The following is a 17,337-nucleotide window of genomic DNA, read 5'->3' as shown; positions in this document are numbered from 1 at the left end:
GATAAAGAAAATATCCAATCAAATATGAAAACAATGAAAAAGCCAGAAGGGAATGAAGTACAAGGAAATGGAGTGGGAAGGGAAATGGGGAGGGCAGGGACTGAGGGAAGGAGATAAAGCTTTACAAAAGGAAGTCAATCACTGTCAGGGGTTAGACACCAGGCATCTCCAAAACTCTTCTTTAGTATTGACTATTAAGAGGTTATCACATCATGAAAATGATGGTGTCATAACTAGATTGATGCATTTACAATTTAATAGTGGTATTAGTACAGTCTTTATTGGCATGGAGGTACCTGGGAGGCAGGACATAGGAAAGCAAGTAACTCAGGAAATACTCTAACCTGGCAGATCTTATTCCTAGGTCATCCTTTACTCTCTGGATGCTGGATTCTAGTAGGTGAGGTTTCCTACTTCACATGCACCTCTATTATGTTCTGCCTTCCCTCAGGCCCAAAGCAATGGAGCCAGACAATAATGGAGGAGAGACTCTTTCACTGAGCTAATTTAAATCTCTCCTCCTTTTAAATTCATTCTCTCAGATCCTCTGCCAGTACAGTAGAAATGATTGACATAGCCACTAAACAATATGGCAGCATCAAAATAACTTGTTTCCTTCCTTAGATAAACAGTCTCTGTGAAAGATCTACACTATGTGAAGAAGTGCAACAGGAGATCCAAGATAGAATGGAATTGACCATGGAAGTAAACACATACATCGAGTTTTTAACCATATGTCCTGTGCGCCAATGGCATTGCTGATAGGTTAGGGCACTGGCCAGATTAATGAGACAGAGATCTAGTCATTAATTATAGATGAGAACAAAACTCAAGGAATCTAGAAACTGGAGCTAGTAGAGCTTCACGTCAAGGTAATATGCTGGCTTCTTCTCCCCACCCCTTTGTTATCCAACTTCAAGTTCAAGGATACCTTAACATAATTACTCCCCCAAATCTGAACATCCCAAAATATAGTTGTGAAAAGTAACAAGAAAGAGCAGAAGATAATGAGGCTGGAAATATTAATTTAGTCTTCAGTTATCTAAGTAACTATGTGTGTAGTAGCCAGACATTATGATTGTAAATCATATTCATTATCTGCTTTGTCTTTTCCAAGTTAGAAAAAAAAAACAGGTGAAGATTTACATTTTAAATCAGAAGGTAAGATTTTAGTTAAATGACAGACTCTGATATTTAACGGATGAATATCATAGCATTCAAAAACCTTAATTGTCCCTAATAGACTAGTGATCCAAAGTACAGGCATATTCATATCTCATTTTTTAGAATAAAAATCTGTTACTTAATGTGATGTTTGATTTTAATTATCAAGTTGACATAGTCTAGAAACACCTTGGAAAAAATTTTCAGCAAGTAATTGTCTAAGTCAGGTTGGCCTGTGGATATGTCTATGGGGATTGTTTAATTATGTTAATTGATGTAAAAAGACAGCCCATTGTGAGCAGCACCATTCCTTAGGGAGGGGGATCTTGGACTGTGTAAGTACTGAAAACAAGCTGAATACTGGCAGATATGCACATATCTATCCTCTCCCTGCTCTTGGGTGTGAATATAAATACATCCTTTGAGGTCCTGCCTGGACCTCCCTGCTATGATGGACCCAGAACTGTGAACTAAAGTTAATATTTTCTTCCATGACTTCATTTTCTGCTCAGGATAATTTATCACAGCAAGAGAAAGGGAATTAGGATATCTTTTGTCAGTAAGATTACACTCATCTAAAATCCAGAGCTGAAATACTGCCAGAGTCTGACATACAGGTATTTCTTTAAAACAGATGAATTTTGAAGCCATACTTCTTTACTGTTATATTACACTTTTTTCAAGTTGGTAAAATCTAAACATTTTCAAGATATTAACTATCTGTGAAAGATTTAATAAAGTAAATGTCAACAGCCTATAATTCATACAAAAATATGGAGTTCTGTATATAAAAAATATACTTTTTGCTTTCAAATATATTTTTTACTATATTTTTTGGGGGATATATCAGAAAAAATTCACCATTTCCTTGTTTCAAAATAAATGATTATTTTCCAAATAATGATCAATTGAAGGATTATGTAACCTTAAAATTTTTTATTTCATTTCTGTATACATGTGCATGTGTGAGGGATTATGTAACCTTTAATAATATTTTGTTTTTAGTTATATTCATGTTTCTCTCTCTCTCTCTCTCTCTCTCTCTCTCTCTGTGTCTGTGTGTGTGTTTGTGTGTGTGTGTGTGTCTCTGTGTGTGTCTCTGTGTGTGTGTGTGTGTGTGTGTGTGTGTGTGTGTGTGCGCGTGCGTGCGCGCGTGTAAAACCATGGAGGTCAAAAGAGGGCATCATTTACCCCAGAGCTAGGTTTACAGACAATTGTGAGCTCCCACGCAGAGGAGCTGTGAACTAAACTCAGGTCCTCTTCATGTGCAACAAGTGCTTTTAACTGCTGAGTCACTCCCACCACAGATTACATGGTGTTTACAGGCTCTGTATTTTCCATGGATCTCAAGTATTCTCTCTCCAGATGAACTAGAAGACAAGTTCTCTAATTGTTGTCTGTCTTGATTCTGAGTTGACCTTCATCCTTTCATCTTGCAAATCAAGAGTGAGCTATAATTAAAACCATATAGTTTAAACAGGTATCTTTATGCATGGCAGTGTGTACATTCATTAGACACTACCTTTTAACAGCCCAGAATCTTCTATCAATTGTTATGATGTTCAAAGTTCTATACAGCAGTCAGGCCCAGGAGACAAGCCACACTGAACATACATCCTAGAAGAACATGAAGTAGCTCAGTAAACCAAGTGCAGGCATGTTTTCTTTAATATTCACAGGTTAGGGTTATAATACTACCATGGAGTAAGCAGTTGTCAAAAAACTTAGGGCTTAATTCCGGGGTTTTAGATTCACTAATGCCACTGTTTCTTACTCTCATAGTCAGTCTGTGACTTCCTGATTGCCAAAGAAGTTGGTCTAGAGTCTACGAACAGACCACCTAAAGCCCAAAGGCTGCTTCTTCACATCAAGAAGCTGGTGCAGATTGCTGTGCTCACAAAATAGTGGGTTACACTTCACAAGCACATAAGGGAAGAAAGGACCAAAGTGCTAATTAAATCTGAAGTGCATAAATTCCCGGAATGATAAATACATGGGGTAATTTGGTCATTGCAAATGTCAACCTCATTTGCACTGAACTTCTAAAACTTTTAATAATCCTTCAATTCATCACCCTTATAGGAAACTGAAGGTCCGCTTTTACCAAAGGTCATGTAAGAGAGCAGCTGCAGACTGGACTATCACAGTCCTGCACTAGAGAGTGTAGTGTGAAGAACCCAGTTAGCAGGCTACATTTCCATGCCTTTCACCCAGGATGGTGCTGAGGAAGCCATTAATCACGGCTCAGCTGCGAACAGTTAATTTTATGTCTGTACGAGTCCTCCTCTGTGCTTTTATCATGTTTCTTTTTCTATTTGATTTTTGAGGTCACCTTTGCTTTAAGGTGAAATACATAAGTTTGGTATTAAAATATGGCTAGGTGATATTAGAGTATCAAGCTTTAATAGCTAAATTTAAGGTCACCTTTCTCTGCCACTTTTAAAATTAACTGTCAAAAACTATCACAAGAGAAGTAACTTGCAAGTTTCTTCGTCTTTCGGATAAAGAAGATATTAAGTGAGTTTATAGCATCCAATTGTGAAACGTAGCAAACATCGATCACTTCTTATTTTTTTTTATCTTTATTAACTTGAGTATTTCTTATTTACATTTCGATTGTCATTCCTTTTCCCGGTTTCCAGGCCAACATCCCCCTAACCCCTCCCCCTCCCCCTCTATATGGGTGTTCACCTCCCCATCCTACCCACATTACCGCCCGCTCCCCCAACAATCACGTTCACTGGGGGTTCAGTCTTGGCAGGACCAAGGGCTTCCTTCCATATCACTTCTTATTTTCAACAGGGACCCTTCCTCGTAATCTCTCACCAGAGATATGCAGTTTGGACTTCACCAGAAGTTCTTGCCATACAGGTGCTTTGAATTAAAATGAGAACAAACCCTTTTTTAATAATTTTCAGAATAGCTATTCTTCCAGACGGAAGCCTGCGGATCCTCAATGCTTCTAAAGCAGATGAGGGAAAGTACATTTGCCAAGGGGTGAACATCTTCGGTTCTGCGGAGATCATAGCTTCCGTGTCTGTCAAAGGTAAGGGAAAAGATAATGTGCCTGATGTTTTACATCTTTGGCTTCCTAGCCTTACCATCAGAAAAAAATAATAACAAAGAGAAGTAAATACAGTGTGCATGTATATGCCTTTGTATTGGTTGGAGTGAATGGCTTAGTTTTAAAGTTTGTTAGGAACACAGAACTAACACAAATTTCACTTCCACCATTTAAAGACTGGAAACAGCTTGGAACAATGGCTCCTACTTGTGATGCTGTCATTTTAGTTGAAAATGTTTAGTTAGAAAACTGCATGTCTATCAAACATTACTGGCATCCAACCCAGTGGTCCAGTCTTTGTCTGTTCCCACCTGTGATAAGGTTCCTATAGTCTGATAAGGTAATGAGGGATCCACAAACATTTATCAATAGTAAGTGTTCTTCCTTAACTGAAAATGCTCAAGAGATCTAATTTAATCTTCAAAATGCCACTCTTGCCCTCAACTTGCATTTTTCCTCCTCAGAACTTCTCTGAGATGCATTAGGCATGAAAAGACCCCATAGATAGCTAGGAGTCATGTTTTCTTGAGGAAGTTGCCTCTCAGGATTGAAAGAGAATGGAAGAAAATGAAGCTCATTCGTAAACTACTTACCTATGTCTTTCCTTGTCCATATGAAGACTCTAAGGAGGAGAGGAGAGAAAAAACAAAAGCCTGTCTCCATCCCGCCTTACAATATTCACAACACATCACATTACCATCTTGGGTACATGACTGATACTGTTTCATTGGTTCAATATTCCTCTCAGACCATAAAAACAGTACTAAAATGTCAGGTATTAAAATTCAATTGTAACTAGTAAGCAGTTAGAATACTGTTGCTGAACTAAAATTATGACCACTCACATTTTAAAGGTTTTATATAGGTAAAGCACAAAGCATCAAAAATGATATCTTATAATTAGACAGACAGTGCCTCTTCTGCCCCTCCTCAGATCACAGAGGATTTTGTACAGCACAAAGCGAGACCAAGATGGTAGGATCACACTTTTAGCTTACTGAGGCAGTAATGGGACAGAGTTCTTGTATTTTAAGCTTACAAATTCCCTATGCATTCTGCCTCCAGATTTATATATATAATATATATATATATATATGTTTATATATTTATGTATATATAATCTTTTATTGTATACGTTTTCTTTATTTAAGTATCTATAAAGATGATCAGAGAAGTTCCAGCTTCTCCTTTCCTTTCCTGTATTCTTTTTTCCATGAGGCCACATGTTGCTTTTAGATGTTTTGCATTGTATTTCACATGTATAGCTGTTTTGTCCACATGTGTATATGGGAACAATATGTATGCCTAGTACCCATAGCTCTCAGAGAGGGTACCAGATCCCCTAGAACAGTGTTACAGGCAGTTAGGAGCTGTTCTTAGAAGTGTATCTTGTCCTCTACAAGATCAGCAAGCACTCTTCACCATCTAACCACCTGTCTAGTCCTTGCTTCTAGTTTTAGAATCACTTGTCCTTTTGTTCAAGTTCAAGCATAAACAAAGTAGAAAGTCTAAAACCATTAATCCTTTAGAAAAATATAATAAAACATGTAGCTACCAAAACAAATGAACAAACAAAATCTTAGTGTTTTCATTTTTGATGATGTAGTTGAAAATACAAAATCAAAATCTGTAGACTGTTCCTGTTCCATGGTTAAGCTTTCTCTACAGTTTGGGGGGATGTGAGCTATATGGAGGAGATTTTACTAATGCATGTCTTTCTACCCCAATAGAACCCACAAGGATAGAGCTTACTCCTAAAAGAACAGAGTTAACTGTTGGAGAGAGCATTGTCCTTAACTGCAAAGCCATGCACGACTCCAGTTTGGATGTCACTTTCTACTGGACACTAAAAGGACAACCTATTGATTTTGAGAAAGAAGGTGGACATTTTGAAAGCATCAGGGCTGTAAGTTTTTATACTTTTGCTTCTTGTGTAGTAATTTTACATGTTTTGATTCAAATGTAAAAATGTTTCATCTATAAAAGATCAAGAAAAACATAGAGAAATATCCCATGTCATTTTTCTACTACAAACTGAAAATAGCATTTCAAACCCCAACAGGAATTCTGCAGTTAATTTGTATGTGAGTGTGGTTACTTTGCCCTTGCTAAATTAGTTTAATGATAGCATTGCTGTTTTCATGTTGTTTTGAGAAGTCTCATTGCTACATAAAGAGGCTACTCTCCTCTTTCAAAAATTATTAACTGTAATGCATGAAATAAGTGAGTCTGTCTTGTTCCTTAAGAAATAGTAGCTTCTCGAAACTCATCAGTTTCTCCTCAGTTATTAAGGTGAAATCTGCAACTCATAGTCATACATGTTCACTTAGCTCCCATTAAACATTCACAGACATGAATGTGTCTTATCTGTCCAATCTCTGCATTTTGTGAAATTGAATATTACACACATGCATGGTAAGTGGCCACATGGAGAGAGAAACCCGATGCACTGCATAGCACAGCCACGCCAGCTTCTGAACTCCATTAAAAAGTTAGGGAAGGCCCCTGCTCTATGGACTCATTGAGACAAACAGAACTTAGTGACAAAGGGAGAAAGGCAATAGAATATATGCTAAAGACAGTGATACAGGCCAGAATTTCTTTCAATAATAACTGGTAAGTTTGACCCAATTAAATTTCTATGTAAAATATTATTGTTGATATCAAGGTTCCTTTGTTTTTAAAAATATTTTGAGAAACATCAGGAAGATAATGATAACAAATCTAAATGGTGAAACCCATTTTATATTGGACTTAACATAAAGATTCTGTGATATCATAAAAAGAAAAAGATTTTAGACCAAACGTTAGTAATTGTTTGCAAAAAGTTCAGTTTCATTCCTCATCAACCACAGGCCTTCTCACAGAAAAGTGAAAATCTGTACCAGATAACTTCTGAGCTCCTTCCCAATTTAGACTTCCACTATATCCTTCCACTTGGAAAGGGGACATGGAAGTTATTGCTTCCACTATGACCCAAATTAAACATGTTTAATTCCAAATTATCCCAGTTTACTTTGCAGCTAAAAGGAAAGATGTCAGAAGTTCTTGCCAACTGAATTATTAATCATCTCAATGAGTAGTTATATTGACTAGGTTGTGCATAAAACATTTAGATTGTGTCAAATTTATTTTTTTATAACTTACATGGGTTTTTTTTCCTACCACTGATTTAATTTTTCTCTCAGATTTTTGTCACATCATTGAACAGAACCAAACAATTTTACCTATACAACAAAAATAAACTGATGAAAGTAAATCTCAGGATTAGCTTTAAATATGCATTTTGACCAATAAAATACATAAAGAAACATATATCCGAAATCATCAATGACTTTCTATATAGAAATATGCTCTACATTTTAAATTATCAATAGAGAAATTGATGGACTTTGAAAAGTTAAAAGATAAAAGAACTTTTGCTGTTGCCTCTTAGGTATGACCATTTTGGGTTGATATCACTTCTATAAATTAAAACATTTGACGTTTTTTTCACAAATGCCTACTCTAACCCCTGTGCTATCTTTTTCTGAAGATGTCAAAGATACCTTATTCTGTGACAACCTGATACCTAGTTACAAGTCATATTAAAATTAATCTGCAGTACAAATATGCTCTAGCTTTAAGGCAATGTAAGACTTGTGGTTTTTTAGCAGACTTGAAATGATTTCTCAAAATCTGTGTGTACTTAAAATATTTTGTAACATTGAAGTTGAGAACTATAAGAAGAATTGCTTATCAGGCATTTTAAACCCTGGCTGGAGAGAACACTACTGTGTGACAAGGAAAAACAGAGAAAGAGAGTGGTTCCTTATGACCCTACTGCCCCTCAGATTCATGACTGGACAGTCACAATACTCTAGAGTAAAAAAATGGGGCTGTTATCAGGAAGGGAGGGCCTGGAGTTGCTACTTCTACCCAATAGTCTGAGGGGAGACTCTGGAAGTGATGGGTGCAGGAAGAAGAGTATGGTTACTTAAGTTCTACTCTGAACTCTGAAGCCAAGACACAGGGGTGGTGTGATGGAACATTAGTGATCTGTAGGGCTGGATGTCTCCAGCTGTTCTAGAACTCCTGATAATGCCAGTGATGACATAAGGGCTGGGATAAGGACAGTGAGTTAGAAAAGAAAGGCAGGGTCCTTTAGTGTATTACCACTTAGTATGTTATAGGGTAAAATGAGTTAACCAAACCTGCAGAGCGAAGACTCAGGAAATATTCATAACTAATATTCAGCATCTCAGCAGATTATAACAATGGTCCTTACTCTCCAACTAGTTTATTTATGAATTCTATAATGTTTGTATTGGTTTGTAGGTATAAGTACATAATTCCCTCTGTAGGGCTTTTATAAAAACATCTTCATATATAGTACATTGCCATTTTTACAAAGACAATGGCTTAGGTACTGCGTTTTAAAGAAGTATATAGAAAAAGACGGGATTTTGTCAAGTCCCTAAAGAATAAAAGAATTGCCCTGACAGGAATGAAATGTTTCTGCTTGCCTTCTTCCCTAAGGACTTGTTTTACAAACCTGGCAAACTGGCTTATTTGGAATGAGTCTCTGACCAAACCCATCACTAGAAGGGGCCAAGCAATCTATCCATAAATGTTTCATTTGGTTCTTCCCAACCCCTTTGGGCAAATGATATGACTATCTATTGAATAGGGCAACTTAGTGAATATATTCTTTAAAAACATTTCAATATTGTAAGCTAAGTGATATTGGGGACCTACAGTGAAAATATAATCCTTCACTCTCAAAAGAGCACCAGTTCAGTGACGTAAGAGCAGGTCTGTTATAACATCTGGATATAAGCATGAAGCAGAGAGAGTTGCCATCTGAAAAGTTGTTGAGTGGGCAGGATTTCACCAGGTACCTACAAAAAACCAGCATTATTTCAACGAATAAACAAGTCAAAAAATAGCAGAAAGGCAGAATGGGTTACAGAGGTGTGTCTTAGAAGCAAAGAAAAAAAAAAACAGTGGTCTAGATGGCACAGTGATGTAGTAGACAAGAGGTCAATACTAGATGTGTTACTTTAAGAGAAACTAGCAGCAGCAACACTGTCCGAGGCATTGCTTCCTGAGCTCTACAAATTGTAGTTGTACAGTGAATGTAGGTGAGAACCATGTGTCTCAGATTTGGTTTTGAGAAAGATAATCCTCCATCCATGTAGAGCAGTCACTGAAGAGCTGTAAATTTATATCCAATTCAGATTGGCCAAGTAAAAGTTACAAGAAAGAAGCAGGCATCTTAAGGATTGTCTACAAATAACCATGTCCCTGTCAAATAAAAGTATTGACAGTTACTGAGACATTGTTCCCCGTTAGTCAGCAGTCTCCAGAAATGTCTACTCTCAGGCTGTTTGAACAGCACCTGTCATTGTCATATGACCCCAGAATTTTAGTCTCCACTGACAAGTGTATGAGACACATACTTTCCTGAACACTTGAAAATCTCAACTACCTCATTAGGGACCATAACAAATGTCAATCTCCTAAGTCATAAGTAACTACAGCGCTGACAGCACAGCAGCCTGTAATCTTCTGGACTGTGATTTGCCAGCTATAATTTGAAGGAGAAAGGAGACTGTCACAGGGCTGCCATCAGGATAGTCAACTAAAGAAATCCCATCTCCAGTGTGGAGTCTGTAATGTGACTTCCTAAGTCAAAACTGAAAGCATGGCCAAGGCAGGGTGAGCACTTTGCTTGGGCAATCCTTCCTCTACCTACTGATTTGGTGCCGTCAAACACAGAAAGCAAAATCATAGGAAGGCAGAACATAGACTTTGCTCTCTCTCTCTTTCATCAAAATACACAGACAGACAGATGAATGAAATGAAAACCACACATTTCCAAGCTGTGTAAGTGAATGTTAAATTGGAGCAACAGATATAAAGGCTATAGACTCCAAACTGCAGACAGCATATTGACTCTGACTCTGCTTTAGAAACTTAACCCTCACTGTATTCTTTGCCTGTCTAATATGTTTCTGACTCTTGTCTAAACAAACATGTGAGAAATAAAAATAAAACCATTGATCTCAGTCTTTGGAACATATACAAATTAAATAGATCAGTAAGTAACTCAAGGAAAATATGACATTAAAAAAAACCCCACCTGTGACTAGAGGTGGGGCTACATGTATACAACCCAAGCACTCAGGAGCTGGGGCCGGAGAGTTATACATTGGAAGCCTGTCTCTGTCATTTACTCAGATGTTATTTGAAGAATTGAAAGAAAATTAATTGCTAATTTTTATCATAGTCAAATGTTGTTGGAAACCAGACAAGAAAGATTAATATGACCTTTTGTTTTTGTAGAAATAAACAAAAACTTAACTGACCAAGTATTATTCACCAATTACTAAGCTGTACAAATGCTATTGGTTCTTAGTACAACCATACTAACTCATGTTACTTCATGGAGCATGTTGTCTGCTCTACATGACCTCGATCTTATAAGTCAGGATTAGGACAGAAAATACAATCAAGGAGGGAAAAAGGAAATTGCATCTGTGTTGGGCAAAGACCTATGGATGACCGTACTTGGGTTAAGTAATATGTGATGTTCTTTGGGTATTAATATGTACACTGACCTTTCAACAATAAGGAAATCATACACTTTCAAAGGTGTTCCATTATCAGTCAGATCAGAGTGTCAGAAAACTGGAGAGGATTTTACTTCACTTTATTTTTCTCTCATTTTGAAAAGTAGTTCTTTAAGAATATCATACAGCATGTTTTGCTCATATTACCTCCATCTCCCTACTCCTAGATCCATGTTTTCCTATACACCCAATTGTTTATCCTGTTTTATTTTGTTTTTGTTTTCTTTTGTCCACTAAGTCTAATTTGTGTTACCACATATTGTTAAGTATGTGCCCTTCTTCTGAAACATAATCAAGCTACCAGTCCTCCATCTTCCAAAGCTACACATTTCCAAAGCTCTTTGCTGTGTGTGGTACTGGAGTGAGTGGTTTTAATCCATTCCAAGTCTACGAATCATCGGCATGTCTAATTTATATCCATGGGTTTTACACGGTTGTAGGTGAATAAAAGGAAGCCAGAATATGAAGCCCTGTGAGGCCTAGGGGCTTTTGTCTCAGACAAAAGCTCTCACTGTGTCTGTTTCACCATGGCTGATGCCTCTGCTCTTTGCTGATCTTTGGGGAATGAGTATCCTTCCTGAGGAGTCAGACTTTCAGAACAGAATGCTTGTGTGATTTAATCATTTCACTTCTGAGAAGTGCAACTAAAGTAGAAGTCAATGAGCTCCTCAGACACACTGCTGAGGACTGAAGGGCATTAGAAGAAACCAGAGGCTTCTATGGCAGCCTCGCCATCAAATCAGCGAGGAAGTCCTAGAGGACTGTACCACTAATCAGCACACGGATCACCTGTAGCAGACCCAGTCCAAGGCACACGTTGTCTCTGGCTCATTCTGGCCACTAGGAATATGCACAACTTTCTGATCTTTCCAACAGTCTCTCGACTGTTACATTATTTGCTTCATGACTGCTTCATCCCATCCCCTACAGAGTGTTTAAATGGGACTAAACACGAAGCAAACACCCACCAATGTTCTAGGCAGCCGACATGAAAATTGAACATTTCTAAAGGCCACGGGGGGTGGGGGCCTTTTCTTCCCTCCTTTGTTAAGAGGTAGTGCCTTGTCAGAGTAGGTATCAGTCCCCCAACCCACTGTCACAGCGCAGAATAGTAATGTCCACCTGTTTGAGTGGATATGAATATTTAATGAGATCACATATTAGCATCTGTTACTTCAATCTATACAATTAATTTATTTTGAACTCTGGAATAATAAAAGTAGACTCTACCACATTGCTTTATCACTTTTTTTAATCAAGGTGTACCAAAGATGTCCATAGATAAGACACTGTAGCAGTTCTTGTTGAGTTCCACACAAAATATGGCATGATTTGTTTTCTCCATTTCACACCTCCTTTATTTCAGAAGCTTTAATGTCATCAATATTAAAAGAATTTCTGTTAGTATATCATTCTATACAGAACAGTTTTTTTTTCTTTTTCCCTTTCTTTGTAACTAATTTCGAGTAAAAAGAAAAAATCCTTCTAACACAGTTTGGAGTTCAATGAAATGTGAACCTCCAAAATAGTCTATAAATAGAACACCATCCTTGAATTCTCAATAAAAGATCTGTAGAGAGCATTATCACAGCCAAGATCACAGTTAGACAATAGCCCCATGCTGATGATATAGAATAGTCTATATAGCAGATAGGCTGTGATTCCTTACTTTTTAATTCTTTTCAAATTTGATAAAATCTGATGATAAATTCATCATATAGGGCAAGGATGACTTAGTCATTGAATTAAAAAAAAAAAACATGCACTCAGTTTTTTCACTTAACTACAGTCTACCTGGGCCAGAGAGATAGCTTGGTGGCTAAAAACAGATCTTGTGAAAACACGAACACCTGAGCAGACAAAACAAAAGAACTAAAACAAAAAAAACAAATGAAAAATAAACAAAGCATCCAACAGGCATGAATACACACACCTAAAATCACAGCCATGAAAGAGTGTAGAGTCAAGAGATTGCCACCACCTTAAATGACAGTGGCCAGTTTCAATTTAAGTAGAGACTCTGTCTGAAGGCAGTAAGGCTAAGTGTGACAGGGCAGGATACACAACGTCCTCCACTGGTGTGCACAAGCATGCACATGGTCCATTAACACATGTATACACAGAGAGAGTACATGCATGCAAACACACATGGCTAAATAAATATAGTCCGCCAAAATAGACCCACAAGTATAGTATTATACCAAGTGTCTTTGTTAATTTAGAGGCATAATTTGATTATTTGTCACTGTGATTTGTTGTCACAGCACTGAATGTAACGTGAATAGTTACTGGCATCTCTGCGATGTTTTAGTTTTTAGTTTTGCTTGGTTTTAGTTCACAGTGGAAATCAAGTTTTCTAGTGTGAAAAAAAGTCCTACCTGTTGACATTGACAGCCTTGGTCCTGTGGTCTCTGAGGGAAATAAATCACCTTACATCCCAGATTTGTCCCATGGACTTTAAGGTCACTAGTTAGGGGTGGTAAAGAAATGAAGAATGGAAACTCTCCCATTCTCTTTAATAGGATTTGCCCTTGTAGATTGTGAACTACAGATGTTTACCTCCCTCTAACTTGTAAGTCCAAAGATTTCTTTATAGAGACAAAGATGATATATGTATAAAAACATATCTATAAAAAGATAGAGACAAATATAGACCCACGGTGCCCAAAGTTTTCTCCTTTCTAGCTGTTTTTTAATGATTCTGTAACTCAAACTGAATGTCTATAAATCTATAGTCTTCTTGGATGCTTGCTTTCCATGTGACCAAATAATGAATTTACCTGGCAGTTCAATGTCTTTGGAAACGTGGCTGAATGAACACAAAAAGTCACTGGAGCCATTGCTGGTGCGCGTATGTGCCAGCTTTGACCCAGCGCTTTTTTGTATTTTTTAACTTGCTTCCAGTTCTTGCCTGATGTGTAACTTTTCACAGTAAATAACTTAGACAAATTATTCATTTCAGAATTCATGCTAAACTTCTAATTTAACTTTTATGAAAATGCACATGTTTGCATGCTAAACAATTCAGAGATCTTGATTATTGAACATCTTTCCCTTCACAATTCAACAGACTTACCTTCCCAAGACAGTAAACTCTTCATAAATAAGTATGTGCTATACTTAAGAAATATTTACAGAAGTTAATGGGCTCCTTATAAAATGACAACACTCTACTCACATCCAATGTTTCTTTTTGAAATTAGGACCCAAATGACTGTCATAGTCTACACTTAAACATCCTCCCAGCATTCCAAGTTGCACAAAAGAACTCAAACATGAGCAAAAACTGACCAAGAGGCTTGATTGACAAGTTGCTAATTGCCAAACATGTCTTTATTCTCACTCCTGCTTTTCTTTTCACCTCATGAGTCTGTTCAAATGAATACACTCAGAGAACATTGTAATGTATCTCTACTGTAAACATCATTTATCCAAGGTAGTAAAGCTTGTGGTGTGAGGTGTAGGTTCCATTGCAGTACTGAGACCCGTCTTTCCCCAGGAATTCTGCCAGCTAGCAGCTATGATTGGTGACTGACACTCCCTTGTGTTCCCATCTGGGAATTGCCTACATTCTAATAAATAGGCCTGCGGACTTTCCACTCCCTAATGTGTTTCAGTGTGTAGCAGCAATTAGTATGTGAGCTATTGTGAAGGTGAGTCCACTGCCCCAAACAAGAACACACTGAAGCGTTGTTTCAACCCCAGACCTCCCTGTGGGACTGGATGAGACTCTGCTAGAATCACATCACACTTGAACTTCCTCCTTGTCCAATCCTGTTTCCCTCATATCATCACAAGTGATAATCCCCACGGAATGTCCAAAGGAGTGTCCATGGCCAGCACACTTCTCTAGTACCTGGCCTAAAGCAAGCATAGTTACTAATGCTATCACTAAACACAAAAGAAAACAGGCAACCCGCTCGACCCTGGAAACACAAGAGTCACAAACTAAAAATACTTGTCTACTAAGCATCCCTGAAAAACACAGCAATGTGTTAGACTTTTAAAATGTCATTTATGTCTCACTGTAGGAAGTCTATGATATGACATAGGAAATTATGGTGGGAAAAATAAGGCTCATGAAAATAATTCTGTGTCTCCAACTCTTACTCAAGCTAGGAAGTAATCTCAATACTATCTTTACCAAACCTAGAACATATCTAAAACTACTTATGAGATGATATTTTACTTTACTAGTTAATAAGTAGAGCATTAAATTATATCATCTTGCAAATAATGGAGATAAATGTTCTTCCAGCAATTTTAGGACCTGTGAGTCAGTTATATTAATTTTGGAAATGCATTTAGCAAGTTCATCTAAAATCAATTATTCCTCTTCAAAATACCACTTCTTCCTATAACAATTTTAATGTGGATACATAGTTTTATTTACATTGACTTTTCCTTTTCATTAGGCAAGGTGTTGTGTACCCTCAAACTAACTATACCCTAGAGGATAACCACAGTCAAGGTAGAGCTCACTAAACTTCACTTAATCCTGAGTACTGCATGATTGACCCACCCTCTGATTATCTTGTCTCCTCCTACTAAGTGCTGGATTTCAGGTGTGCTCTGTCATGTCTATTTCTCAGTTTTCATCTTTTGATATTGGTATATTTTATTATCAAAAGCAATTTTCTAGTATATAAACATATATATATATATGTATGCACGTGTATACATACACACACAAACTAATATAGATACACACACACACACACACACACACACACACACAGCAGTTCTATTGATCAGACTCTTAAAGGCCTAATTGTTTCAGAATAAATTTAAAGGACTTTCCTTATATGGCTTAAACTATTTTTAAAAAGTTATACAGACTAAATTTAGTAAAGTTTATATGTGCTTGAGATGGTGTGTTAGTCATCCAGTACTCAGAATGACGAGAAGTTTAGAAAGCTCAACCTAGTCAGGAAAGAACCAAACTCTTCTATGCACAGTACAAGAATTGATCAGCTCATTGGCTAAAGATACCTGTGTGCCTTCCTTAGGCTCGCAGTAACAGATTAGCTGCCTCTGATTGGCTGAAAAGCAGCTGCTCTGACTGGGATCCAGGATATACTCTACTATACACCGAGATATGCAGTTTGATACAAACTGCATATTAGGAACCTTGTTAGAATCTAAAAGTTCAGGATGAAGAAGCATGTCAGGTCATGTTTTAATTAGCCAGGCCTGAGCTGAAACATACAAGTAGAAGTATATATCAGGGAATTTTTAACCCTTTTTTCTCCTATCTATCATGTATTTGATGCCTATAACACTAAGAGCAAGCAGATTACCCATGATGTGGACCAGGGCAAAGATGGTGTCAAGATCCTCAATGCCATGTGCACATTTGTTTCCCAGCCATGTTTCTATCACCTGGGCTTCTTTGACTCTGACTTCATGATACTGTCATGATGGATATTCCAAATCTGATTTTTCTCTTTCAAACAAAAAAAAAAAACTACAACTCGGCATTCTTCTTCACAATGAACACCTAGGGTGCGATAGGACCATGTTTCTTCCTTGGGATCTCAGCTTTTCAGCTGACAAAGTCTAGATTAACATAGCTTTCTCGATCAAAATTTCACTATCAAAATATTAAAATCATGCTGTCCTAGAAAATCACCAAATTACTTAAGTATAAAATTTACTCAGAACACATGACTAAACATCCTAAAATACCTACTCCACTTTCCAGGTTTTCTAAAGAATGGACATACTGGTAGGTGTTGGTTTTGTGTTGCTCTCAGTGGGTGCACAGGATCTGCACCTATAAATTCAGGAGATGAAATCTAACCAGTAGAGGGAGAAAATGGACAATATGATAAGACTCTTAGCAACTAGTACTTTTACTTTGTTGAAAAGGAGTATGCTAGATTTTGCTTTGTCATTTTGAAAGCTTTGATAATCAAAATGCTGTCCTTATTTTTGGATCCCATATAAGGCTTAGCATTTACAAGTGAGCATGACTTAGTTTTACAAGTTGACATTCCTATTGCTATGTAAGCACTACATTTGTGAATGGCTATTGCTTTGTTTCTTGAAGTAAGTTTCAAAGAGTTAGACTTTTGAGAAGCCATTATCCCCAAGACATCTTTGCCTTTATTTCACAGTGCTGCTTTTTGCATCTGTTTTGTCTTAAATTCTAAAGGATGCCTAACTATTATGATGTATTTAGCTTTTAGCTTTTCAAAATTGCCTAGTTTCTTTTATGAAGCACTTGTTATCATATTACAATATAAGTCTAGCTTTACTAGCTCAGTAGGCAGCATCTCAAAGATGTTCTCACCCTCAGAAAGGAAAGAATAGGAAAGTTTAGAAATAACTATTGGACTATAGTCCATTCCCTGTCTTCATCTCATATCCTTACCCAAGGAAAACATAAAAGGTCAACTTAGAGAACTAAGTACATAAAAAAAAAAAACCAATTATTTCCCACATATTGAGCCATTGGTATATTTGACTATTGACACACTACCACCATGGTAG

General features: G+C 37.1%; 1 protein-coding gene across 1 annotated transcript in view; it reads left to right on the top strand.

Annotated features, from left to right (window-relative positions):
* Cntn5 (contactin 5) overlaps positions 1-17,337 on the top strand; it is a 1,166,275-nt gene that overhangs the window by 1,022,188 nt on the left and 126,750 nt on the right. Inside the window, exons 14-15 of the mRNA XM_032911019.1 lie at positions 4,083-4,210; positions 5,959-6,134. Of these exons, the coding sequence (XP_032766910.1) occupies positions 4,083-4,210; positions 5,959-6,134 (304 nt within the window). The remainder of the gene's footprint in view (positions 1-4,082; positions 4,211-5,958; positions 6,135-17,337) is intronic.

Source organism: Rattus rattus, chromosome 8, assembly GCF_011064425.1.
Source record: "Rattus rattus isolate New Zealand chromosome 8, Rrattus_CSIRO_v1, whole genome shotgun sequence".
In the NCBI taxonomy this organism is placed as follows: Eukaryota; Metazoa; Chordata; class Mammalia; order Rodentia; family Muridae; genus Rattus; species Rattus rattus.
The sequence above is the reverse complement of the archived record's forward strand: the minus strand, read 5'-3'. Positions and strand labels throughout refer to the sequence as shown.